The 27958-nt window shown below is 39.6% G+C and overlaps 1 protein-coding gene across 1 annotated transcript in view; it reads left to right on the top strand.

Annotated features, from left to right (window-relative positions):
* The window catches only part of LOC150084032 (O-acyltransferase like protein-like), a 58875-nt gene that overhangs the window by 14936 nt on the left and 15981 nt on the right, over positions 1-27958 (top strand). The window contains exons 5-10 of the mRNA XM_090375771.1: positions 914-999; positions 6990-7154; positions 9556-9649; positions 13664-13756; positions 23927-24092; positions 25475-25554. Of these exons, the coding sequence (XP_090231897.1) occupies positions 914-999; positions 6990-7154; positions 9556-9649; positions 13664-13756; positions 23927-24092; positions 25475-25554 (684 nt within the window). The remainder of the gene's footprint in view (positions 1-913; positions 1000-6989; positions 7155-9555; positions 9650-13663; positions 13757-23926; positions 24093-25474; positions 25555-27958) is intronic.

Consider the following 27958-nt stretch of genomic DNA (forward strand, 5'->3'; position numbering starts at 1 on the left):
TAGAATAAAATGCATTATATTCTCAAATATTATGTTAAAATTGATTGATATGATCCATTAAAAAAATTAACCAGCTATTTCACGAATGATTAAACGTCAATCAATCTGGATCAGATGAGGAATACGAACCATTAATCTATTCGTTTTTTAGGTTGAAGTGTGGCCATATTGGAAGATTAAACTGCCCTCTTTTCAATTTGAGAACCACTGAAATCCTTTGGAGGACACATGGAACTTTCCTTGAAAGTTGTAAAATACTGTATGTCATATAAGTCACAGTGTCTTATATCTTCCCAAATGGACTGCTCCATGGATCATTTCATAGTGTAAAAATGTGGAACTGTTATACGCCTGTCTATTGTGTGTGTGTGTGCGTGGTGATACATGATTGTCAATAACCGGACACTTTCCTGTGTTGAATCTTGAAAGTCCCGAGGGCTGTTTTAAAGTAGTTGGATATGGCTGTTATTTAAAAAAAGCAAATATTTAAACTACAAGTTTCTGATGGTTACATTCCCTCAAAATAATATCCGACTTTCTATAAAACTCGAAGCTAAACACCTACTAGTGAAAATGCTTCAGCGTTCGAAGATCGTGTTATCTCAATAGACTTTGGTCTTTATGCTATCGCCCGAACTCAGTTCACCAGATTATTTCCTTGTGGTCATAAAAAGAAACATGAAGAAAATAAGTATGGAATTTTCTGTTTCAAAGAACGTTCCCCCTTTAGACCTTTATGCATCAAATGCAACATATAAAGACTTGGGTTTCCTCCTTTTCTGAATCATTTCTGTTGAACTGCCAAATGTTGAAGTTTGTTAGTTATTACTCAATTTTTTAAACCAGTGCATGCCTAGAATTTTGATAGATGGTTTTATCTGAATTAATAGTAATTGATTATTCTATTTCGTAGATCAGTAGTGAGCATTCTCGTTGCTTTGGCCATGGTAGGAACGGTGGTTGATCTATGTAAGAAAAAGAAGGGTTCAGGAGATCAAGGTGAGTTCGTTTCTTTCATCTTGTATATTTGGATAAAAACTAATGGCCACCACCCATCTTTAATTGTTAGACTTAAAGAAAAATACAGGAAGTTGCTTCATTAGATTATGAACACTGAGATGGCACGCGTCTATCTAATATTATCGCGTGTGCAAAGTAGCATCTATTAAGCGTCATGGCTTCATTTCTGCATTGAACTTTTCAAGGAATACAATTATTTGACATTCATTTACAAAATATTAGAGGATCGTCCTACATAAAAAGTAGAATCACCAACATCCATAATTACTTATTACATAATTATGGATATTGGTGATGATAATAAACTAGAAAGTCCTGGTCCTCCTTACAAACTGGAGGTTTGGGATATGCAACAGTCAATGTGAAATTACATAAATTGAGGGATCACATGATGTGCAATATATGCAGAAAAGCTCTATAAAGTTGTACAACCTGAAGAGTGCCCAAATCAGTTTACCAGTAAAGGAGGAGGAACTCAGATCTGCGAAGCATCCTCCATGGAATATTCTACAATATTCCATGTCGGATGGACACTATCACAGAAGCCACTGATCTTGGACCCCACCCAAAAAATACTGCTACGTTGCGGCCAAGAAGGCGAAGGATGAATGAAGACAGGATGCAAGTCATGAGGTCCGAGGAGCTCTCGATTTACTCTTTTTATCACCGATGTAAGAGTGCACATCTGGAAGAAACCATATTAAGCCATGAAACTATTCAGTTGTGTACCAACAATAGAGGCTGTTGAAGGAGTTGTAACGGTGTGGAGCAAGCTTTCATTGTATATCAATCGTTCTGTAATGCCACTGGAGTGCGCTGTGAATGCAATAGCATACTGAATATTGTAGAGATCAGAAACTCATAGCAACCTTGGACAGCGGTATTTTTGAGATTGTGTTGGAACCATCCATAGTGTCAAAAATTGTGACGAGTAGTTTGAGGTACATGAGAGAGACTTCAAGTATCTTCATCTCTGGATGTCATCTCATTGAGTGTCTGCTGAATGAACTGGAAGGCGTGTTCGTCAGCTCGTTCCTCTTCCCATGTCACTCGAAGAATTTGAAGAACAGTTTTGTTATATGATTTGTCTAATACTTCTCGTGACACTTTCATCACTCTGATGAATCCATGTCAGTTAATGTCGGTGTAGCGATCGAAACCACTATTAACTGATGGTCCCAATAAAATGGCTAAGCAGTGTACAACAACCATTCTGAGAGAGATGATAGAATGTTTCACATGATCACTGAGTATGTGTGAAGTATTAGTATTAACATTATAATGGGTAAATTAAACGAAGAAGCGGAATTATTCATTATCTGCCAAACAAAAGTACAACTTTTCTATCATTCATACCTTACCCGTTGCCAAAATGTCCAACTTTACCAAACTCCCCGCTTTGACCACTTTGGCATGCAATTCATTCCAATTATCTACTATACACTTCTAGAATGTCGACTTCATGAGTCCAGCCTTTTGTTTCTCTCCAAAAGTTCTATTTTCCTTTTTTTTTCTCTCCAAAGGTTCGATTTTCCTTTTTGTTTCCCCTCAGTTCGATTTTCCTCTAGGCATCCAGCAATCTACCAAGTGATGCACACCCGATTCGAGCCTCAAAACAGAAAAACCAAGTGCAAACTACTCTGGTTAAAAGGACATTGTTTTATTAGGAGACTCCGTTGTCAGGGAAACGGGAAATATTTTTTGTAATAAGGATAGTTGGAGCAGAACCAGGGTATGTCTGCCGGGAGCAACTATTGATGATGTCACCAACAGATTGTCAGATTTTAAAGGGGGTAAAGAAAATATTATTATTCATGTGGGGACAAATGATATTAAACCTACACGATCTGACGATTTGTTGGAAAAATACAGGACCATGCTGAGGAAATGTCGCGAGCTAGGCCATAATGTCTATGTGTCTGAAATTCTGCCAGACACGATAGGAGGGATTATATGTTAAGAGCCTTGTGGATCAACTCAAGACTTGAAGGAATCTGCAAGGCTTTAGGGGGTAAATTTCTATCAGCATGGCCCACACTTGTAGGTAGAAGGAATTTGTTTTGTAGAGACGGGATACACTTAAACAAAGGTGGTGCAAACGTTTTTGCCAGTATTATTGAGGATACCTTAAAGGTTCAGGGAAACTGCTAGTTAGGGGGGATGTGGGTAATACTTACACGCGTTTATCTGATAATATTGGTCAAAGTAACTCTTGCACATACCTCAAGAATTCTTATCTGTTACCCCAACTGGACGTATTATCTAGATGTTCTGGGGGCAGAAACGTTTCACGTGAGCGGGTAGCTAATATCAGGGAAGAGAGCCTAAAAAACTTCAAGGGTTGTGTTAGGGTTGTTAAATATACAAGAACAGTAGGTCTTAATTGTGTATACAGTAACGTTAGAAGCGTCGTCAATAAAATGAGCGAATTCGAACTGCTGGTTAAAAAATGTAACGCGGACATAATAGGGCTTACAGAGGCTTGGTGCCACCCGGAAATTGGGGATGATGAGTTTCAGTACTGCTTGTATAATGCATTTAGGAAGGATAGGTTAGATAGAAGGGGTGGTGGGGTAATGCTTCTTATCAGAAGCAGCCTGAATGCGACGATAGCTTTCCCGGATTCAGTCACATGCTAGTATAGAGTCTGTATGGTGTGACACAGTTGGAAACAAAGGTATAATGAGAGTAGGAGTAATCAACAGACCAGGAGATTGTGAAGAGTAAGACAAAAGCCTCTACATGCAAATGGAATGGGCACGTAAGCGTCAATGCCTTATTATGGGTGATTTCAATTTGCCTCTAATTGATTGGAGTAAATGGGAAGGAAATTCGACATGGGGAACAAAATTTTTAAATCAACTAGATAACTGTTATTTGTATCAACATGTCAGGGAAAGTACTAGAGAAAAGAATATCCTAGACCTCATCATCACACATGAATCAGATGACATAACAGGGCTGACAGTAGAGGAACCAGTAGCAGGAAGTGATCACGGAGTTCTACGGTGGATGATGACGAGAGAGGTAGCAGAAGTAAAAGGCAAAGGAATGGGTTTTAATTTCAGAAAAGGAAATTACGATGCCTTAAGGTACTACATGGCCTCTATTAACTGGGTAGGTATCGTGCATAAAATGAATACATTTGAACTGTGGTACGCTTTTAAAATATTAATCACAGATGCCTTGAATGCATATATACCATTAACAAAATACTCCACGAGAAGGGTTCCAAGTTGGATAAATAGTGAAATTGCCACATTACTTGAGCAGAAAAAGGTGGCATGGAAAGGTTACAGAGCAATAAAAAGTACTGAAGCCTATAACAGCTACAAGGTGATGTGTAATAGAGCCACAGAAAAGGTTCGTCAGGCAAAGGCAGTTTATGAGAAATCACTAGCAAACAGAGCAAAGAAGGGGGGATAAAGAATTCTTCACATATATAAATGCCAAGAAGAGCAGGACAAACCAGACTGGATCTTTACGTAAGGGAAAGGAGATAGTAATAAATACACCAGCTGCCGTTGCAGATGAACTCAACAGTTATTTTGCATCGATATTTACAAATGAAAAGCCTTTTGTGGCAATGGGAAATTGTGGGAGCGAAGTTAAAAAATACGTGATTAATGATATTGAAATTTCGCAAGATTATTTAATGAAAAACGTTCGAGCCTACAGACCAGTAAGGCTCCTGGAGTTGATGGAATATACCCTATAATCTTAAGAGAGGCGGCAAGCGAGTGCATTGAACCATTGAGGCTAATTATGCGAGCATCACTAGATTCCCTTGGATTGGAAAAGTGGAAATGTATCTCCCATACATAAGGGTAGCTCTAAAAGTGAAGTTGGAAATTATCGACCTGTCAGTCTGACTTCAGTAGTAGGGAAAATCATGGAGGCAATGATCAAGGGTGGAATTCAGGATCATTTGGATCGAATTGAAATTCTCAAGGATACTCAGCATGGTTTTGTAAAGATAAAATCATGTTTAACAAATCTGGTTTGCTATTTCGAAAGGGTCACTCACGAGCTGGATTTAGGGAATAATTTCGACATTGTTTATTTAGATTTCAGCAAAGCGTTTGACTCAATCCCACATGAGCGGTTACTTTATAAGCTGGAACAGGTTGGAATCACTGGGAAAATCCTTAGATGGATAGAAGGATGGCTTCAGGACAGGAGGCAGAGGGTTGTGATAAATGGCTATTCCTCAGATTGGGTTGATGTAAGAAGTGGGGTTCCCCAAGGATCAGTATTAGGACCACTGTTGTTTTTAATTTTCATAAACGACATTGATGAAGGGATAGAGGGCGTGATGTCTAAATTTGCAGATGTGGTTAAAATTGGTTGAGTAGTTAATGATCACTGTCAAGCTGAGCTTCTTCAGAGAGACCTAGATAGACTTCAGGAATGGTCAGAAAAATGGCAGCTGTGCTTTAATCCAACAAAGTGTAAGTTATTAGACCTGGTAAACAGTAATCCCAAAAAAACGTATTCACTTGGTGCAGTTCAACTAAACCCAATACTGGAGGAAAGGGACTTTGGTGTTACGATACGGTCAGACATGAAATTCTCTGAGCATTGTAAACAGGTTGCAAGGAAGGCCCATGGTGTCCTATCGATGATCTATCGAACTTTTGCAACTAGAGATAGGGACGTGATAATCCCATTATATAAGGCTTATGTTACACCACACTTGGAATACTGTGTTCAAGTATGGAGCCCGCACCTAAAGAAAGACATCGAGCTTCTTGAAAGGGTGCAAAGAAGGGTAACTCGCCTGGTGAGATCGGCAAAAGGGCGTCCTTATGAAGAAAGACTTCGAATATGTGGGTTGCAGAGTTTGGAAACTAGACACCTTAGAGGAGATTTGATTGAGGTGTTTAAGGCTCTGAGAGGCATCAGTAAAATGAATGAGGACAAAATTTTGAAGATTATAAATGATGCTAGAACTAGGGGACATAAATTCAAGTTACGGGGGGAAATGTTTAGATTGGACTGCAGGAAGTTTTATTTTAGCCAGCGAGTTATAAATTACTGGAATAAGTTGCCTTCATGGGTGGTAGAATTTGTTTGGGGAAATTCAAAGGTCATCTGGATAGTACTTTCGGTTAAGGAAAGAGCATAGGATGATAGGTTTAATTTCCTTTTTTTTTTATTAATTATTATTATTTAGTTATTTATTTTATTTTATTTATTTTTTTTTTGTTTTAATCATTGTTTTGTTCGGATTTTTTTTTTTTTTTTTTTTTTTTTTTTTGGCTGGTGCAGCATAAGCCATAGGCTTTCTTGCACAATGCGGCCGTTACTAATACGAAACAATAATACTAATACTAAAACAATGATCAATTCAAGGTTCTCAGAAACTCAATCTCGCCTTTCAACACGCAGAATTGTAATCAAAGATAGTTCCATAACCAAAATCCGCCAAACAGAAAGGAATCACTTTTGGCGAGGGTGAGGTGATACGCCATACTCGTCAGGCCCGAGATTGCATTTCCAATCCTCAAATGTCCAAGTTCTGCAAGCACAGCACCACTGAAAATGCGTCTGGCCACTGATTAAAAAGAAAACGTTTTCAACAAATTGCACTGATTACGATAAGCTGTCTGCTAAACCTCCTGAGTGATTCTGATGCAGATTTAGGAGAAATCTTATGTGACAACACTTCTGTCCATTCCCTGTCTTCTTAAGCATCTGAATCATGTTCCACACAGTAGTCTCTGTGAAGCTCAGAGCGTCCGAATTTCATCAAAGAGTAACCCTCGCAATGTGGCGCTCAATACCTTTCCACATTCGAACTCACTTTACTCTGCACCACTTGATAATCTATCAGACAATTTATACATATTCTGCACTCTAACGCTTTGCACATTCTTAGCCCATCAATATTTTACAATTCGTGTGAAGACTTCTCTTTTTACGCAATTATGTTTCTTACACTAAATATTTACTTCCTTTATTTTTAGGTAACTTTGGTCTAATTTTATCAACCTTCTCAATCTTCAGAAATGTGGATAAATTAGTGAGCAAGCCCTCGGAAAAATACTCTTTCCTACACGGAATGAGGTTCATCAGCATATGCTGGATAATATATGTACACACAGGTTCATTTTTAAAGGCAGACCCTACAAGTAAGTCGTTTGGTAGTAATTTATATTTTTTCCTCGATTAGTTTTTTTCTTTCTGCTCATCGTGATAGATATTTGGCTTTTAAAATTTGAATTAAACTGTAATTTTTTCAAATTAAAAAAAATATATATTGATTTTCAATTAACCGCCCAAACGGAACTGAGGTCGCAAGAGAGTAGCAAGAGCCATGACTTTATTCGTATTTTATTATGCTGAGTTCTGCTCAGCATAATAAAAGCAGAACTCAGCATTCTGGCGAATGCTGAGTTCTGCTTCTTCTCACAAATGTTCCATGGGATAGATGTCTGGGGAATTTGGCACCCAGGAAAGCACACAAAATGCATGGGCATTATCCTCGAATCATTCCTGCACAAAGCTGGATTTGTAACATGGTATGTTGTATTATTTATACAGTCCAGAGATATCTGAACTCTGTCAGCAATATCTGGCCACATGGTCACTATGTTGGATAAAACCTTGATTCATTTCACCAGACGACTCTTTTCCAATCCTTCAATGTCCACGAATGCTGCTGATTTCACTATTGCAAGGGGAAATGTCAATAATGGTCGAACAACATGGGTACATGAACATGGGCACACCATTCTAGGAGACACTCGTAAAATGGCGTGCTCGGAAACGTTTCTCTCTGCTCCCTAGTTGAGATTATCGTTAATTAAGGGATAATTAGCTGACCTTGTCCCATACAGCTCGTTCCAACCGCTGATCACTTCGACTTTCAACCTATGATGATTTCTCCTGTCCAGTCACGTTATTTGGATGTACATTCCTCTTCGGACCATTTCGATCACACCTGCACTATCAACCTCTGACAATGCCTCCGGTTGATGCTGGTCCCCGTCTTTCTAACGTCACAAATCATTCCCCGTTCAAGCTCTGTTAGGTCTTTCCCTTTCCCCATTGCACGGATTCGTACTGACGAATTAGCATTAGCATTCGTAGTGGCATATGATGCAAGAAAGCAAGCTTATATATATCATAAGCCAAAAAGAAACCCCTTCCCACTAACCCATCCATGCACTTCAAATGTTTGTCTAGTTCTGCCTTGAACCTATTTAAGTTGTCAACCTCCACTACGATAGACGGAAATTTATTCCAACTCCTAAAGGCAAACTTCCGCACATCTATTCTACGACTGTCTTTCCTTAATTTAAATGTATGCCACCTGAGGTTCGTCATCTGAGCAAGAGAAAGAGTCCCATCAGCATTGATCTTGCTCAAACCATTCGAAGCCTTACACATCTCAATCAAATTACCTCGTAGACGCCGCAATATGAATAACTTAAAGCTCTCTTGGTGACAGAAACCCTTTGTTCCCTTCACCAATCCGTCTCTGTACTCATTCCAGCAGCTCTACATCTTTCCTAATATGAGGCGTCCAGACCTGTATACAGTACTCAAGGTGTGGCTGGACCATTGCCTTATACAAAGGGATAATCACCTCGTTATCCCTGCTAGCAATTGGCAGGCACTATTCTTGCTATCACTATATTTGCTGCGCCGGGAGCTGACGCCGTCCCTAGGTGTTGTGGGATGTGTACACTCGTGGGGACAGAGGGTGGTTATAATATTTTGGTTTATGAGTTTACTTAAGTATTTTATCACCTTGAGTGAATCAGGAGTTCGTGAGTTTTGATTCTAGTTATTGAGTTTTGATTCTAGTTATTGAGATTCCTCTCAATAACTGGTCATTGGCTGCCACAGATTAATCACATGAAGTGGTTGTTGTAAAAACGCCGAAGTAACTGATGCTCCAATACGTGAAGCTTAAAGGCTGAATCGTGATAAAGATGGTATGATAAATTTAGATTTTTATTGCACTGAAGGATGACTAGTGGCAAACTGTAACTGGAAATTGTTGTAAATTGGGTAATAGACTCTTATCTTGAATTTCAGTAGGGCTTTGAATAAGGAAGGTTCAGTGGGTTGGGAGTTTGACGAAGGATATCATACAGAAGGAAGTCATAGCAGATATTCTTCAGAGTGGGCTGGACTAGAAGTGGGAACCTTCCTGGACAGTGCTCGAACTTCTCTTGGGAGTATACAGGGGGAAATATAGGGGATACAGCAGACATAATGTTTTATCTAAGAATAATCACAATTTTGCAAAGAATGATTTCATTATTGCTTTTCATAAGGCGATGAGAAACCCCACTTGAAACGTTGTATCACGTCTGCAAGTCGCATCTAAAGAAAGATAAGAGAACACTTGTCAGGGAGTTATTTTAACAGATTCGGAATAAGCTCTTCCTTCCTTGCATAATTATGCCATTTTAATACTAATAACATTATTTAGTTACTATTTAATTAAGTAATTAGAATTTTTAAACATTTTCAATCCTAATTTGTTATGTAGTAAATTTTATTTTTTTTCTTTGATAGAAAACTCATTGATATTGAACAAATGGTTTAGTGACATCTCCAAGTACAGTCTGTTTAATGGATACGTCATCGTAGACACCTTCTTCTTTATTACGTAAGTCTTTACTTAAAACACTTTTGGGTTTACCATCGATCAATGTTTAATTTTCCAGTTCTTTAATATACATATTTCTGATAATGTCCTCACCACCTTTCAGAAAGATTTCTGGAGCACTTCCAATTTTATTGAAAATCTAACCAATAGCAATCCGTCAAATTATTATTTCTTTGTCCGACTATCCGTCCTGGTGGAATGACTCGACTCCCGTTGAATGACATTTTATATTTGGCTATTTTAGAGACATATCGAGCGCAAATGTCATTAAAATTGGAACCAACAAAAATCTGAGTGAGCCCAAAACCAACCATGTGCTCGGGTCTCTCGGAAACGACTCTATGTTCCTGGAAGAGTAGCATGGATTGGTTGATTATGTGCCTATTATTCATTATGACTGTCCATCCATATTGTAAAGTGGTTACAATACATAAAAACTCTGGAAAAATTCGCATTTTTCTTGTCGATTAATGCGAAAACATATTGTTATATGGAGCTTGTCAATGATATATAAGTTTTCCAGAAGGATGGAAGAGGAAAGGGTGAAGAGAAGAGCAACGAGATTAGTAAGGGTAAGAAAAGGGTATTCCTACCAGGAAAGATTTCGGTTATGCATATTGCAGTGTTGGGAAACTAGGCACCTGCACGGAAATCTCTTTCCGGTGTTTAAGGTTTTGAATAAGGAGTATCAGCTCAACTGATGAAGTCCTTAGTCTTCCTCTGACAATATGCATAAGAGGCATACATTTAATTGACGAAGGTTGGCTCAAGGAGAAATGTGCGGAAATTTCCTTTCTTGCAGAGGTTACAATATATTGAAGCTGATTGTTAGAATCAGCTTCGATAGTCTGAATAAATTTAAGGAAGAATTAAACATATTAGAGGGGATGGACATGTGATTTGGGAGGTATCTTCTTTTTGATTGATCATATATAAGCTTACTTCCTTGTATGATTTTTGAATACTAATACTAAATACCAATCGCAAAATTCTGACAGGCAGAAGTAAACACAACTTGATTATGGCTGAATATCTCATCTGCCGTCAGACCTCAGATAATCATAGCTTTCAGCTGCAACAAGCCTTAATCAAATCAGGAGATGTTTCCATGACACGTAGAGAGATGCTTCCCATTCATTTTGAAGGAAGAGCTGTAGTCTCTTTGATAACACAAATTTAACCTGGTTCAAGGCATGCCAAACCGACTGTGAATCAATGGTTACACGATGGAGCGACGATTGTGTAACAGGTCAGCAGGATCCGATTGACGTGTTCTGAGCATGGAAATTACTTAAAGGTTGCTTTTGCCACCTAGGTGTGGGGGAATTTTTCTCTTATTATGGAACCATGAACATGGGACTATACATTTAAACACTTCTCGAAAAAATTAACAAAAGGTAGAAAACGTGAACTCGTGCAGCTTGTGATGAAGTGGAACAAAATTTGATATGGTGGTGTACCATAGAATAATGATGAAATGAAGAGCTTGCAAGAAACTTCGGGGAGGTGTAATTCGGACATGTATAAAGGACATTTATAGGAGTTATGTAAGAATTATAAAAAAGATCACACTACAGAAGTCGATACAAGATGCTCGAAAATATGGTCACATGATATCCGTCATAACAAAGAGCTCCATATAGGGGTGCCTATAAGTTTCTGTGTCAACAAATACCTTTACTGCACCAGCGTAGACCTTAGCTCACCAAGTGACCAAGGAGCGTAGACCTTAGCGTATGCTTTAGCTCACCAAATGATCGACGAGTTGGCTGTCTGCGTGAAATGCGACGCCCAAGGGAGTCCCACACATATTTGATTGGATTTAATTCTGGTGATCGTGCTGGACAAATTAGACATTGGGTAAGTTTCAAGATGTTCCTCCACTAATTGAAATATTGTACAGTGGCTTTATCGTGCATGGAAAGAAAAGCTGGGCCAAACGCAGAACATAAAAATTGAATATAGGGTTCGAGGATCTGCTCTTGGTACCTCTGCGCAGCTAGAGTACCCCTATCAAAAACATGAAGAGGGGTGCAGCGGTTGATCATTATTCTGTCCCCACATGAGAACACCACTTGCACCGTAAATGTCCCTTTCTCTGATGTTGCAAGGATGGTACCACATTCCTCGTTGTCCCAAGGTGAAAATATGTCTAGAATCTGTTTGTAGGATAACACAGGATTCATCAGAGAATAGAACTGGACCCCATTTATCAGGGCTCCAAGTCACATGTTCATGACACCGGTTTCGAGGATCTCTGCGGTAGTTTAGGGTTAATGGGATAAACAGCACTCGCTTCCTTGCATAGAGTGCAAGGAAGCATTCTATTGACCTTCTTAACACAGGTTGGAAATGTTTTCACCTGTGGCTGCAGCAATATCAAGAGACAGTTGATGGCAGCACATCGTAGGGTTCCATCTTGCAGTTAGAGCCAGATAGTGGCCTGTTGTGGTTGACACTCTCAGGCGAACTTGGTGAAATCTTCTTGTAATGGTTCCTGTTTCTTGAGCGACTTTGTAAAATGATGGATCGCTTTCTATTGGATACCCGAAATTTGCAGACCACGATGCCTATTACATCAAATATTCACCTTCAGTGACATTATTCACAATAAAATATTTATGAAAAACATTTTGTTTTTTCAGCAGTTTATTTGAACAATTGTGTGTCCAACATTGTGGCTATCTGCGTAGGTAGCACAGTGGTATGGTCCTGTCCTTCTCATCGGATGGAAAGGGCCCGGGTACGAAATGAAGAAGTTTATGGGATAGTTTCGCTCCTTGGCAGAGTTAGTCGGTCTCAGGCGTTGATAGCAAGGTATTTCTCTATCGGGAAAAACTGGTGTTTTTAATCCAGCAAAGCAGCCAAATTGACCAGAGAACACATTCATTAGTCGATAGTTACTTTCCAAGTGAATGTAATGTAATAGTTTAGTTTAGTTTTACATTCTGGCAATTTTGCTTAGGGGGCCCTTTCCACCTTCAAACACAACAACGTCTATGTCACAAAACACAAATTGTGAATGTGGCAGCAGAAATCGTTGATTCAACCCAATTGGACAACGTTGGTAGAAATGAAATCCAGAATTACAGCAAGGCCAAGCCCTGTTATTAGGATACGCAAATGCTTTAAAGGAGACGTGAAGTACAGCACAACCAGCTTTTAGTAGAAAGACTTCTACGATGCACATTTGGGTATAACCAAATGTGAGCGATATTCTTCTAATAAATACGAGGGGGGTACCAAAAAGTTCATACCCTGACCTAGATAAAACATCAGTAGGAAGATGCCGTTTTTAATCTACATATTCAATAATTAACATGGTAAATTTCATTCCCGTAGGTGATACTACAGCAGAGGTGGAGGCTGGAATCTGAGGAAGGACGCAATGGTTGACAACGTGGAATATCGAACAGTGATCAAGTTCCTGCATTTGCAGGACAAGAAAGCTCAGGAAATTGCCGAAGAAATGAAAGCTGTGTGCAGAATTGTCCATCCTATGACACTTTCAAAAAGTGGAAACAGGAGATCCAGTGCAGTCGTACAAGTATCTTTGACGAGTCAAGAGAAGCAAGGCCATCAACATCCATAGACAGTGAGGCGGTTGCAAAAGTTGCGCAGCTGTTGCTGAGTGACAACCATGTGACAATTTATTTCATTGCATATGCAGTGGGAATAAATTATGGGTCTGCCCACAGAATTTTACATGACCATCTGCACACGTCTAAGGTCTCTGCACGATGGATTCCAAGATTGTTGACGCCTTTGCAGAAGTCGAATGCAATGTTGGATTTGTGTAATGCAGATGTTGAGAAGTTTTCTGATCAGTTGGTGATAAATGACGAATGCTGAGTGTATCAGTATGATCCGGAAACTTGTCATTGCACTTTTTTATACCTTCTTGTACATGTTTTTTCATACCTATATGTGTTTCATGACTGTTTGTAGGGCAGTGTATGTGTGATATGAATGCAGTTTAAACTTTCTGTTAACATACTTTTTTTTTCATTTCAGTGGTTTTCTTACGGCAAGGAGCACCCTCCAGTATATGGCATTTAGCAATGGTCGACTAAACATTTTTATGTTTGTTGTCAGGCGTTATCTGAGGTAGGAACTTTTCCTGAATTATTCATGGCACCTATGAACACAGTGGGGACATCTTTGGGCGATCATTTAAAGTAATTAAGTTTCATGAGTGTGAACTGGTCTTTACGTCTCACTTATGGGTTAAGGGGAAGGAATTTCTGTGAAGGAAAATATTCTGTGGAAACCGGATCCTCTGCTTGTACCTTCATAATAATACGACTTGTTAACCCTCCCCCCACATGGCCTGAAACACTGAAGTGTGATGGAGATGAACACTGAGGTGCAAACCAAATCAATAAAGGAAAAGGTGTGTAAATAGGGTGCATAAAGTCATATAATATACACTACTGCCTAAAAGATTGGAATCACGTTTCATTTTTCTTAATTTTCAAATTTTTTATCAAAATTTGAAAAGGACCAACTTGTTTAGCAATTTTTGTGAAAATATTTAAGAAATTTCTAGCATATTCGACAATCGGATCAATTACAGGTATTCCAGAAAAGTGTAAAAGACTCCTGAATTTGGTAGAACTCCTGAGTGTATAGAAAATTCTCGAATGTTGCAAAACGTCCTAGATTATTCTAGACTACTCTGGGAGTATTGTGCCAATATTATTAGAAGATTGTAGATTATTCTAGTGTTTTGCAATACTGTAATATAAATTAAGGGGTAAGAGTTGTAACTTCTAAAAACGAACACCCGTCATTTTCGTGACTAAACATTGCAAGAAATAAGGAAATGAGTGTTGAAAAAAAAGAAGTGCTATTATAATTCTGCATTAAGAAATTGATTCCATGAGAATTATCTAAGAAAACTATGCGTTTCAATGAAAGCAGTGGAAACTACCATTCGACTATTCAAGGGGATTGAAGGACAAACCATTATCAGGACGACAGCGAGTAACGACAGAAAAACAAGATTAGACCATAAGACTTATTTCTAAACGCAACAGATGACTTACTGCAACTGAAATCCGAACTGAGTTCAATATTAACAGAGAAACTTCCACCGTAAAACTGTCCTCATCCACTCTAAAACTTTGTCTTAAACAAGCAGGACTCGATGTTAGTGTAGCTGTCCGAAAACACTTATTAAAACCCGAAAATCGAAAGATATGATTGACTTGTGCGAGCAGACGTCAAAATTGGACAACTAGAAGGGTAGAAAAACGTACTGTGGATGTATGAATCCATATTAATCCTAGTGGTTGTCACAGACATTCTCTCAGATATGCCAGACAAGCTCTACTTGCTACTTGGGAGTCTAAAACGCTGATGGAACTGATATTCGGGTGACACTCAAGTCAAGCGAACCCAGTTTCGGCGAAGTCCAGACGGTCTGTGGCAGCAAAATCCTCTGCTTGCACCTTCACGAGGGTGGGACGGTCAGTAATCCCTCTGATCACCTCCATGCACAAGCACACGGAGGGTGACCATCCAAGTGTGAACCAACGTAAGCAGGGGTCGAGGTGTGGGCGCCACACTTCGACGACGCCACGAGGAATGTCGCCCCTCTGTGTTACCAGGCAGTACTAGGTGGTAGATGACTGTCATCAGCCGATGCAATACTACCACTTTGCTTATTGGAGGCTTGAAGTGGTAGAACCCATGTTTAGTCTTCAGAGCTAAGTACCGGTCAACCCTTCCCCATCTCTTCCACCATGCAGTATGATTGACTTCTGAGGTATGATGAACATCGTGGGGAAGTCCAATGTTTCTTACATTTCGCGGGTACAGCTCTAAAACGGTGTTCGCAGGTCCGCCGCTAGTTAGTACACCGGACCAAAACTATTGGTAACACTATAGGAAGTTTCCGGATCAGCTGGTGTATAATCTTGCTACTTCTACTCTGCCAGACAGGAGGGAATCTGAGTAGTGTGTATGCGGGGAGAATTGTCAAGGACACGTTATGTCAAGGATCTGGGTATATTCTTACCATGTGTACGTCATATCCAAAAATTTCATTACTTCATACATGTCCCACCCACTTTTTCTGATCATTGTCAAACTAATAGAGTAAGCTTATCTGCGAAAAGATCTAAACCTCCCCAACATTTCCTAGATCATTTCACAAATATACGTGGTCTCAATTTTAATCTCAACGATGTCCATTTCCACCTGCAGTCTACCAAACCCCACGTACGTTTTCTGACAGAATCTCAGTTATCGGGTAATTCAATTACTGCTCATCTCAGTTGCCCTAATTATTCGCTGTGTGATTCCTTTCGCCTCAAAAGTGGTACCTGTGCTTACGTCCGTTCCGATATTCCCTGTCAGAGACGGTAATTTGGAATCTCCTCTTTTCGATCTACTCTGGCTTAAAATCTCTCTACCTCATTTTGTCAAATTCATCTGTTATCTCTACCGTTCTCCCAATTCCACTAAAAACTTGGAGCGCTTTGACTTCCTCCCTTTTCAGTTTGACTTTCTCCAGTCCAACTTTCCTAACAGTGAGGTAATTTTCTTTGATGATTTTAATGTTCACAACTCCAGCTGGCTTCCGTTTTCTAGTCACACCGACCCAGCCGGTCGAGATGCTGAGGATTTTGCAATTATTAATGATCTTGCACAGATTGTTCATTTACCTACAAGAATACCGGACAATCCTAACCATACAGCCAACATACTTGAGCTTTTTCTCACAAACAACCCTTCTAAGTACATCGTCGAAGTCAGAGGTCGTTTAGGCACCTCAGATCACAATTTGGTGATTGTCTCTTCTCCAATGGAGCGTTCATCTCATGGCTATTCCCAACCTCGTATTGTTTGGCATTACAAGAATGCAAAATGGGATGACCTGCGAGATCTCTTTTCTTCTTTTCACTGATCGGATTACTGTATCAAACCTTCTGATGTCAATATTTGCTCAGATCGTGTCAATGAAATTATTATTGCAGGAATGAAATCCTTTATCCCACACTCGAACTTAAAATCTCGTCCTTTATCTAAACCTTGGTTTCCAATAAATGTTCTAAGGCTGTTCGAGAGAAGAACGTTGCATACCGTGACTGCTTGTTTCTAATTCTCCAGTTTCATTTTCTGCCTACACCAAAGCTCGCAACAATTGTAAAGCAGTTATTAATCAGTCCAAACTAGAATTTGAACAGGCTAAGAGTAGAAAACTTACTTCTTGCCCTAATAGTAGCCGAGCATTCTGATCTATTTCCAAAGCTATTGGCCGCAACGTTTGCCCATCTCTGTTCCCAGCTATGTCCAAACCAGATGGTTCTATTGCTAATTCGGCCAAGGATAAAGCTGACCTGCTAGCATCCCATTTTTCTTCCAACTCATGTATTAATGATCTTGGTAAAACACCTCTCACCATTCCCAACAAGCTTCATTCAATGCCTCCTGTGGTCTTCCGTCAAAAGGATGTCAGAAGGATTTTGACGAATCTTGATGCTAAGAGAGCTCCAGGTCCCTTTGGTATTTCTCCAATTGTTCTCAAAACCTGTGCTCCTGAACTAACTCCTGTTCTTTGCCGCCTTTTTTCACTTTCTTATTCCAAAGGTGTTTTTCCTTCTGCTTGGAAATTTGTTCATATCCAGCCAGTTCCTAAAAAGGGTGACAAATCCATCCCATCCAATTATCGTCCCATTACAATTATTTCTACTCTTTCTAAAGTAATGGAGAAATCAATTAACCGCCAACTCTTAAACTACCTAGAAACCTTCCGTCTGATCAACGACCGCCAGTATGGATTCCGTCAGTGTCGATCCACTGGTGATATTCTGGCTTACGTTACCCATTTATGGACTAATTCAATGGAAAGGTTCGGTGAAACACAAGCAGTTGCTCTTGACATCTCAAAGTCTTTCGATCGTGTTTGGCATAAAGGTCTTCTAAACAAGCTTCCATCTTATGGTTTGCCAACTGTTTTTTGTAATTGGTTATCTAGTTTTCTCTCTGGTCGCTCACTGAGGTTGATGGTATATGGCTCTCTGTCTTCTATCTTCTCCACTAATTCTGATTTTCCCCAAGGTACAGTTCTTTCCCCCACTCTTTTCCTCTCATATATTAATGACCTTCCACTGACTGGAAATTCTATCCATAGTTTTGCCGATGATAGCACATTCCATTCGACTTTCCATTTTGAGAAACCTTGTCCTGCTCAATCAGCTTCAACCTCTCGAAAATCTGTTACGAATTCCTTAAATGCCGATCTCCAAGTAATTCTCCAGTGGGTCAAAGACAACTTAGTTGATTTCAACCCTTCTAAAACTCAGTCTTGTCTTATATCTCGCAAAAAGGATTCTTCTGCTCCTATGCTTATCTTTAGTGACACTCCGATTTCTAGGAAAAATGATATATCTCTTTTGGGGATTACTCTGACTTCTAATCTCTGTTGGCACAAGCACATTGCAAATATTGCTTCTTCTGCATAAAAAAAACTTGGTTTCCTCTTTCGCTCTCCGCGTTACTTTTCTTCCAACCATCTGTTCACTCTTTACAAATCGCAAATCCGTCCTACCATGGAATTTTGTTCCCACATCTGGGATGGTGCCCCCAAAACCTCTCTCAGGCTTCTTGATTCCATTCAGAAGAGGGCAGTTAGGTTAGTTAATGATTCATCTCTAAGAGTCTTTCCAAGAGACTCTGTCAGAGATGAATTTCTAACAGAGTCTCTTGGAGTCTCATAGAGTCTCTTGGAGATTCCAAGAGACTCATAGAGTCTCGCTGTCTTATAGATGTACTGTTTCTGCTGTATTTCTTTTCTACAGATACTTCCATGGGCACTGTTCTTCTGAATTGGCTTCTATAATTCCCGATGTCTCTTTCAAAACAGTCCGAACAAGTGCCGCCACTAGCCAACATCCATTTACTGTTCAACTTCAAACTCACAGAACCAACTTTTCATCTTCCTCGTTTATTCATTCAACTGCCGTTTTGTGGAACAACCTTCCTTCATACGTATTTCCTGAAAATTACAGTCTACAGAAGTTCAAGTCTAATGTCAACAAATATTTATTTCGTCTTCTCAACCTCCAATTCAATCACGGTACTAAGTACTATAGGTTCTAATACCTCTCGTCTTTGGGGTTTACATAAAAAAATATACATATTTGAAAGTTTCAAACGTGGAGTTTATGTGAGACGATCAACTGAAGCAAAATGGTGCCACATTGTTTAGTGCTTACAATCAAGTACGGTGGTGGTTCCATCATGATTCTCAGGTTGCTTCTGTTTTTCTATAGTGGGTGAATGTCAGAATTGAAGGAATTGTAAGGGGGGAGGCTATAAAACGTCCTTTAACATAGTACAATTATTCTCTGGACTTCGTGGAAGAATTTTATATTAAACTGCATACTGACCCGAAGTACAGCTCCAAGTTGTGCAGGAATATTTTAACAACTAAACCATAAAAGGGGGTATTCTATTAGAAATTACGGTGTAGCCCAACCGCCTATCTTAAACCCAATATACAGTTTATGGAATCATTTACATTCAACACCATCAAGCCTGTGAAGTGTCCTCGTCCTCCCAAAATTTATGGGGAGCCTTGCAGATCGCTACATCTATACTTGTCTCTGGCATCGTTCTGACACTGGGAAGCAGCCTCCCTGGTGATCGTGGCTTCCCAGTAACAAAGGGGCCAGAAACAACTAAAGACAACAACACACAAGCTGCACAAACATAGCACTACACACATTTATGGCCATTTTTACAGAGCTATGAATTGTACCTTCACATTGTACCACGGTGGAACTTAACTACTGTTTAGATGGGTCAGGTTTGGAACTCTTAAACTATTGATAACAGATGTGTTGGATTATCGATTTTATTTCGGGTGTAAAAATACATTTAAGTTATTTTTTTAAATTCATTTGATTAATAGAGTGTGTCAGCATCGAAGGGTTGTAAAAGTAATTATTGAGGTAATTCCCCTCATTCACTCGTTAACTGATTTATAATGGGGAACATATTGAGCATTCTTTTTCTTATATTTAACAAAAGATGTACTAAAGTGTACGGTAATTAGTACATTAGCATTACCATTAGCATTAGCATTAGCATTAGCATTAGTAGGGGCATTTGATGCAAGAAAGCAAGCTTATGCAGCATCAGCGAAAAAAAAAAAAAAACACACTTCCACCTCACCTCCCTGTTCGTTCCAAATACCTGTCCAGCTGAGCCTTAAACTTATTTAGGCTATCAACCTCCACCACAAGGGATGGAAGTCTGTTCCACCAACCAACCACCCGCTGGCTAAAGGCAAATTTCCTCGCGTCTATCCTACATCTGTCTTTCCTCAATTTGAATTTATGCCCTCTCAGGTGATTTTTCTGAGCTAGAGGAAGAATCCCATCAGCATTGAGCATGCTTAAACCATTCAAGGCTTTATACACCTCTATCAGATCACCTCGCTGGTGCCTAGTCTCCAGACACTGTAATTTGCAAAACTTAAGCCTTTCTTCGTAAGAGCACCCCTTTGTTCCATTCACTAATCTTGTTGCCCTTCTCTGTACTCGTTCCAGCAGCTCTACATCCTTCTTGAAATGAGGCCTCCAGACCTGTATACAGTACTCTAGGTGTGGCCTGACCAATGCCTTATACAATGGAATAATCACCTCCTTATCCCTGCTGGAAAAATTCCTGTATATCATTGACAATACTCCATGAGCTACTCTTGCAGCCCGTCTGTACTGCTCAGAGAACTTCATATCTGCCTGCACAACCACCCCCAAGTCCCTTTCATTCTCTACCACTGTCAGTGTAGTACCACAGAGTTGATATGTTGCTCTGGGGTTGCTGTTTCCCATGTGTAGTACTTTACATTTGTCAATGTTAAACTTCATTTGCCACCTCTCAGCCCATCTGCTCAACCTTTCCAGATCCTGTTGCAGCAGCATAGTGTCAGTAGTGTCCTTGACAACCCTGCCAACCTTTGTATCATCTGCAAACTTGGACATTAAGCTTGATATACCATCATCAATATCATTTATAAATACAGAAAACAACAATGGACCCAACACTGAACCCTGAGGGACTCCACTAATAACATTAGTCCACGATGAGCAGTGTCCATTGATTACCACTCTCTGTCTTCTCCCCCTCAACCACCCCTTTATCCATAGCAGCAATTTGCCTCCAATGTCACACTGCTCCAATTTGTGTAGCAGTCTTCCATGTGCAACAGTATCAAAAGCCTTTCTAAGATCCAAGTATATAATGTCAAAGTTATTCCCTGCATCCAGTTCTTTTGTGACTGCATCATAATATCCAATCAAGTTGGTGAGGCAAGACTTCCCCTTAACAAAACCATGCTGTGTCTGAGCTATAACTGAAGTCTTGTCTAAATGATCCTGCAGTGCTTCTTTAACCAGTTCCTCCATTAATTTTCCTGGAACAGAAGTTAAGCTCACAGGTCTATAATTACTTGTGTCAGCCTTTGATCCTCCTTTGTGAATTGGGGTTACATTTGCACATTTCCCCTGAGTCCAAGGAAGCTCTCATAATTATGGCTAAGGGTTTGCTTACTTCCTTTGCTGCTTCCTTTAATATAACTGGATAGATCCCATCCACCCCAGGTGCCTTTCTTGTATTTATCTTCAACAGTTTCTCCTCCACTTTACTCTCAGTTATTTCAAGATTCTCTAGCTTACTGCTAGAGTTGAATACACCTCTGGCATTCCCCTTGCTGAATAACTCCTCATGTGTGAATGTCGATGCAAAATATTCATTTAGTTTGTTAGCTACCAGAGCAGGATCATCAACAGTTGACCCATCAATATCAAGTGGACCAATCTGATTCATCCCCTTCCTTCTAGAGTTAACATAAGTAAAGAACTCTTTGCTGTTTTTCTTTGCATCCCTTGCCAAGGATTTCTCGTAATCTGCCTTTGCCTGCCTAACCTCCTTTGTAACTTGGTTGCATATCAACTTGTATCTATCATAGGCTTCTGTGTCATGTGTTAATTTGTAAGTATCCCAGGCATTTTTCTTCTCTGCCATATGCCTCATTAGTTCATCTGACATCCATTTTGGCCTAAACCTTGAACAATATTTCTTAGTTGGTATGTAAAGCCTAGTAGCTTCCAAGATAAGTTCTTTGAATGCTTCCCATTTTGAATTTGCTGTTGGTAACATCATCAGTTGGTCCCACTGTATAGAATTTAAATACTGTCTCAGTCCATCGTAGTCGCCTTTACGGAAGCAATAACCCTTCCCTTTACCCCTAATGGTAGTTACCTCTTTGAGTAAATCCCACTTCAGCACACTGTGATCACTGCCACCTAGTGGTTCGTTTATCTGCAGATTCTTAATGCATGAAGAATCACTGCTGATAATCAAATCAAGAGTATTACTCCCTCTAGTTGCCTCCCGAACATGCTGATGTAGAAAACAATCATCCAATAAATCCACAAAAGCCCTGCTAGTGTGTGAGTAACCAGCCCCCAAATTCCAGTCAATATCTGGGAAATTAAAATCTCCCATTATAAGACTCTCTGATTTACTGGCCCACTCTATTTCCCTGTACAGTTCCTTATTATACTCATCAGAGTCATTAGGCCTATAGCACACTCCTACTCTCAATTTTGATCTCCCAATGCTTATGTCACACCAAACTGACTCCACACTGCACTGTCCAGCGATGTCGACTGGCTTCACTTCCTTGGTTTTTATGTGTTTCTTAACTAATAGCATAACACCTCCCCCCTTCCTATCCTGTCTATCCTTTCTTTAGACGTTGTACTCCCCAAATTGCAGTTCCGCATCCCTTATATCTGTGTGACACCACGTCTCTCAGATAAGTAATTTACAAATTAACTTAACCTTACTACATTTACAACAACGCAAAAATGTACAATCATTTTATTTTTTGTAGAGGAGCAGATATTCTAAATTAGATTATACTATATTGTACTAGTAGGATTTTATTAAACGTTGATCTCTTTGGTAGCACAGTTGGTGTTATCACCATCCTCACTACACCGCGTGGAAAACACCTAGGTTCGAATCTCGTCAATGAATCACGTCAAAATACTGCGTTCAAGTATGGGGACCTCATCTAGAAGAAGACACCGAGCTTCTTGAAAGGATCCAAAGACGGGCAGCTCGAATGGTGAGATCGGCAGAAGGACGACAGTAGGTGGAAAGACTTCGATTATGTGTGCTACAGAACTCGGCTATTAGGCACCTCAGAGGTGACCTGATGAGATTTACGAATATAAGGTGAAATGAATTAAGGTGAATTTCTCACTGCTGTAAACAATTTTCAGAGATGGGAGAAACCCCTGCTGCTGTCAGAGTCAGACAACTAACACTGTTCTGAACAATTCCAGAACTAGGGGTCATAATTTAAAATTACAGAGTTTGAGGTTTAGATGAGATTGTAGGAAGTGTTCTTTTAGCCAGTGAGTCGTTGATAGCTGGAAGAAGTTGCCCTCGCAGGTAGTTGAGGTTTTCAGTTTGAATAAATTGAAAGGTCTACTGGATACTTCCCAGTATGACGAGGAAAGCATGTAATTTGTGTGTTCTTGTCTACTGGATACTTCCCAGTGTGACGAGGAAAGCATGTAATTTGTGTGTTCTTGTCTACTTGATTAAGTTTTTTTTGCCAGTGCAGCAAAACACCTTCCTTCCTTGTGGAAGGAAGGTGTTTTGTGGCTTCCTTCCACTAGGTGGCGAATATTATTACTAATACTAATGACCTGAGGAATTTCTGTTGGTCTTTTTCACAAAGTGGCCAAGTTAGTCGGTCTCAGCAATTGTAGCTTGTTTTTTAATACGGGAAATTTGGGTTGTTCATTTATGATGATAACGATACATCTAAAACCTTATAACATTAAATGTTCAACATTTTCTTTGTTTTTTTGCTATGTTATGAACGATCGATATAACCACCGTTTTCTCATTCCCATGGAGGATTGAAAAAATATATTTAGCACTGGCGGGCAACCGTGCGTTCTCACAGTTCTGTTCTGTTCTGTTCTGTTCCTTCATTGATCCTCCAGTGGAGAGTAGTTGCTCCAGGGCCCTGTAACCTTAGGCTCTGCAGCAACTTCTATCCTTGTCAACCAGTAACAACGCCTTGCCTGGATTGAACAACTGTGTTATGACAGTCGGTAATTACGAAACAAAAATCCATAAAAGTAATCTCCCACGGATGTTTAATATTCATATAATAAATATTCTTGTAATTTTGAATTTTTAATTTTTAATGTATTGAAATAGATTTCTATCCATCAGGCTGACTCCAGCATTGATGTTCACAACTGGAATGATGTTCTTCATTCCGTGGGTTTCAAGCGGACCGTTTTGGCATACCGTGATAGACCAAGATTTGCAGGCCTGTTACAGGAACTGGTGGACGAACTTTCTGTATTATAGCAACTGGCTCAGGACGGCCGATATCGTAAGTTAAAATTTAAAATATACTCTTTGTGTCAGCTGTCGTAAAAGGAAATGCGCAATGTGTGAAAGGTAATGAGACAAGAATTCTAAAAAACCAGATGTTCGTAAAAAAAGAATTTTTCAGGAAAATCAGTCAAAATAACCCCATGGGACTCTACGATATCATGTCAGTTCTTTGCAAGACATTCGGTGTATGTGATGACTTGGTGAATGGAATTTCGCTGTAACTTGGTTGTTGTTGTTGTTGTTGTTGGGTTTAAGAGTGACTAAGTGTGACTTAGGCCATATTGTTCCGATTTGACATCTGTAAATTTCTTCTGTTCTGTGGTCGATTTTCTGTTTGCTGGAAGAAAAACTCGAGTTTTGAGAAGAAAAAAACATGCTACTTTCACCTGAGACCAACTAACTGAGCCCGTTGTGGAAAAGGCCCATAAAAATTCCTCGAACGGGAATCGAACTCAGGTCTTTTCCACCAGGTGTGGAGAGGACGGCGATTCTATTAACTGTGCTACCCACGTGGGCGTCACCAACTGTCTTTCGCCGAACTGCCGTAGCAAATTCTTCCACCACTTGTACAACGAATTGTCTTGCAATAAATTGACATGGACCTGGATTCTTGTTACGAATCTGTTGATAATATTTAAAGAATTATTGAAAGTTGTCCAAAGTTATCTAGAGATGATCAAAAGAAACGTTCCCTTTCATCTTCATTTACGAAAGAGAAAGAAGTTAGAGGGAGCAGAAACTACTATATATTTGATCTAAGTAAGAATGTTTTTCGAAATAAATGTTCTTTTCGTGAAAGTCTAGCCTGCCCTATTGAAATCTTTGCAACTATCATTGCGCCACTTCTAAATTAGACTGATGCAAAGAATTCGATGCTTACCAGACTTTTTTGAATAAAAGAACTACTTTTTATTGTGCAACAATCAATATGCTTTTCCTGACTTAATTGTTCAAAGATTTCTTTCCGAAAGAGCAATCATTGAGATCAACCCCAATCACCAGATTGGGGTTGATCTCAATGATTTTTACTCCGGCTGATTATTTCGTAATCGAAGATAAAAATCTAGCGAAAACGATATCACACCACCCAAAAGCATGTCGCTGTCCTCAAGGAGATAACTTTGGATGAATTTTGAGAATGTTTCAATCATTGAAAGATAGGTATAACAGGAACATAGGGTCCAAGGAGGACTATTGTGAATGTTTTTCATTAAATTTCCTTTTTTTTTTTAAAAACATTTGCTGTTTTTAGTTTTTAGACAGAAACACGCTATGTCTTTCTTATGCATGTCACTGATATAATTCAATAAGAATCCAAAAAGAAAACCAGACACACCATTTTAATGCATTCATTTTTCGTTTCATTTTTCATTCTAGTGCATGATTCACACTTGGTACCTAAGTGCAGATTTCCAACTCCACATTCTCGCCCTGGTGGTTCTGATCCCTCTCTACAGGTAAGATAAAGAAGTAGATAAGAATCTCCCCAACTGTGAATTAATTACAAGGATATGTATTAATTCATTTTTAATTAATTCTTCTATTAAATCATGTAACCATAAACGCACTAATGTACCACTAATGTTCCTAAAAGATTTTCACAGTTTCATATTCTGGGTAATGCAAAAGTTGATACGTGTCTCTTCGTCTTTACGTAGCTCATTACTGAGGAAGTGTCAAGAAGTACCGAATCGGCTGTATGGGGAGTAGAGAAAGATTTTTGTGGTTGGCCAATAGATAAGACATGCAGAATATATGAATTTTATGGACATTATGATAATTTTTCGAAGTCACTCCGATTGTTTTGATTGTAGTTTCTGTACATTGGGGAACATTCCATACTTGGTGTATATGTTCTCCTGGATAAAAAATCCTAACTTCACTTGGACGCGGTTTGAAAAAAGCTGCTGTCGAGTCCGAAGACCTATTACATTACAATAATGCATTCATTAGGCAATTCGAGTTTCAAAATAAGATCCAAGATCGAAACAGGTCATTATGAGTCAGTCCAGTAACGTATTTTGATCGTTATACCAGTTATTGTTGCTCTAGGGACTTAGATGTATCACCAACTGACCATATTGCGCTGTACATATAAAACTTTGAGATGTGGAAGAACCGCTTGCTTTCCAGTCATTAAAAACCTTTCAGATAGATCTTTTTCAGAAACTTGTTATGTCTTTCGTTCCTTGAGTCTTGACTCCTGCTAAACGTGCACCCTCGATAAGACCTTTTTCAAAGTCTGATAGTTCATTCGCATTTATTTGCATTTCTTCTATATGTGACTGCCTTAGTACGTATTTTTTGACCAGTGTGTGTATTAACTCGGCTAAAAGCAGTAAAAAAAAAACTTATGGATATTCCTTCCATCTTGAGAGGATTCGAATCAAGACTTTACTATATGGTAGTCTTATGCGAGACTCGTTTAACTCCTGCAAAAATATTTGGTTAGGCAGCTGAACGGTACAATTTAGTCCCTGATGAACCTCTCAAGTACATACCATCTCCTGATAAGAAACCCATAAAATCGTTACCATCTTTGGTGTAATGCTCTGTGGGAATGGGGTCATAACACTGTTCTGCCCGCGTCTTACAAAATAATGGTGGTCATCTCTAGAAGTCCTGTTAACGATTCTGAAGCGATATAATCAGTTTGTAAGACGAAATTTGTCCTATCACAGTTGCATAAGGTTTAGTATATCGGTTCAGGATATAACTTCTCTATCTACGTGCAGTGGCTATATCCCTTGGTTTTGTTGAACCCCAAAACTACAACATTATGGGGAATCAGTATATTATGTTCATAATTTCATGTGGTCTTCTGTTGGCTTTCTGGAAGAAAACCGGAATTTTCGGGAGAAAGAACCCTGTGACCCTTGCCTGAAACCGACTAACTCATCCACGTTTTCAAATAAGCTCATAAAAGTAACACGCGCCATTAACAGAATTCCAACTCCAGCTTTTCGACCCGATTAGAAAGTGTGACCACATTAATTTGCACCAATATCTCACATAAGAGCCAACTTTTGGATACAGCGATTTGCTTATTGTGTTTATGAGGAAAATATAGTGAGTGATCACTGAATTATGACCACCCTTAAGAAACCTGAATGCGACCGCTTTACCACGTGAGGTACGAGAGTGCGGAGTTAGTCACCTACGTAGCATAGATAAGGTGTCAGTTGTTCAGTAGGTAGTAAAATTCAGAGCGTGATGTGTAAAAGGGAGGATTTATAGGACTTTGAATAAGGACAGACAGATTGTGGTTGCTCGACGAGCTGGTGCTTCGATTTCTCAAACGGATGAACTGATGGGGTGTTCGAGAGCCATCGTAGTTAAATTGTACCAGGACTGGCGTCAAAATCATCAAACAACGACCATCCACACCGTGGATGGTCGTGTACGGATTTAGCATCAACAACATGAGGCTCTTGATCCATCATGCATGGTATCAAAATTGCAGGTCGGTGGAGGCGGTTGTATGGTGTGGGGCATGTTTCGCTGGCAGGAACTTGAACCCCTGGTGCATGTAGAACAACGTATCAGTGGTCTCCGCTATCGTCAACTGCTTGTTGACTGTGTACACCCCGCTATGTTACACTTTTTCCCGAATGGCGATGGTGTCTTCCAAGATGAAAATGCGCCGAGCAATCGGACACTTGTTGTGCAGGAATGGTTCGAGGAACACAGTTCTGACTTGCAGCAGATCGATTGGCCTCCAATTTGTGGGACATAATGGAAAGGCATATTAGGCATCTGGATACACCAACCACCTCCATACCTGCATTGCTGACCACATTACACACGGCTTGGTTGGCCATACCTCCCAAACGCTTCTGACATCTTGTTGAATCAATGCCA

Source organism: Mastigoproctus giganteus, chromosome 6 (assembly GCF_048544385.1).
Source record: "Mastigoproctus giganteus isolate SK-2022 chromosome 6, ASM4854438v1, whole genome shotgun sequence".
Lineage (NCBI taxonomy): Eukaryota > Metazoa > Arthropoda > Arachnida > Uropygi > Thelyphonidae > Mastigoproctus > Mastigoproctus giganteus.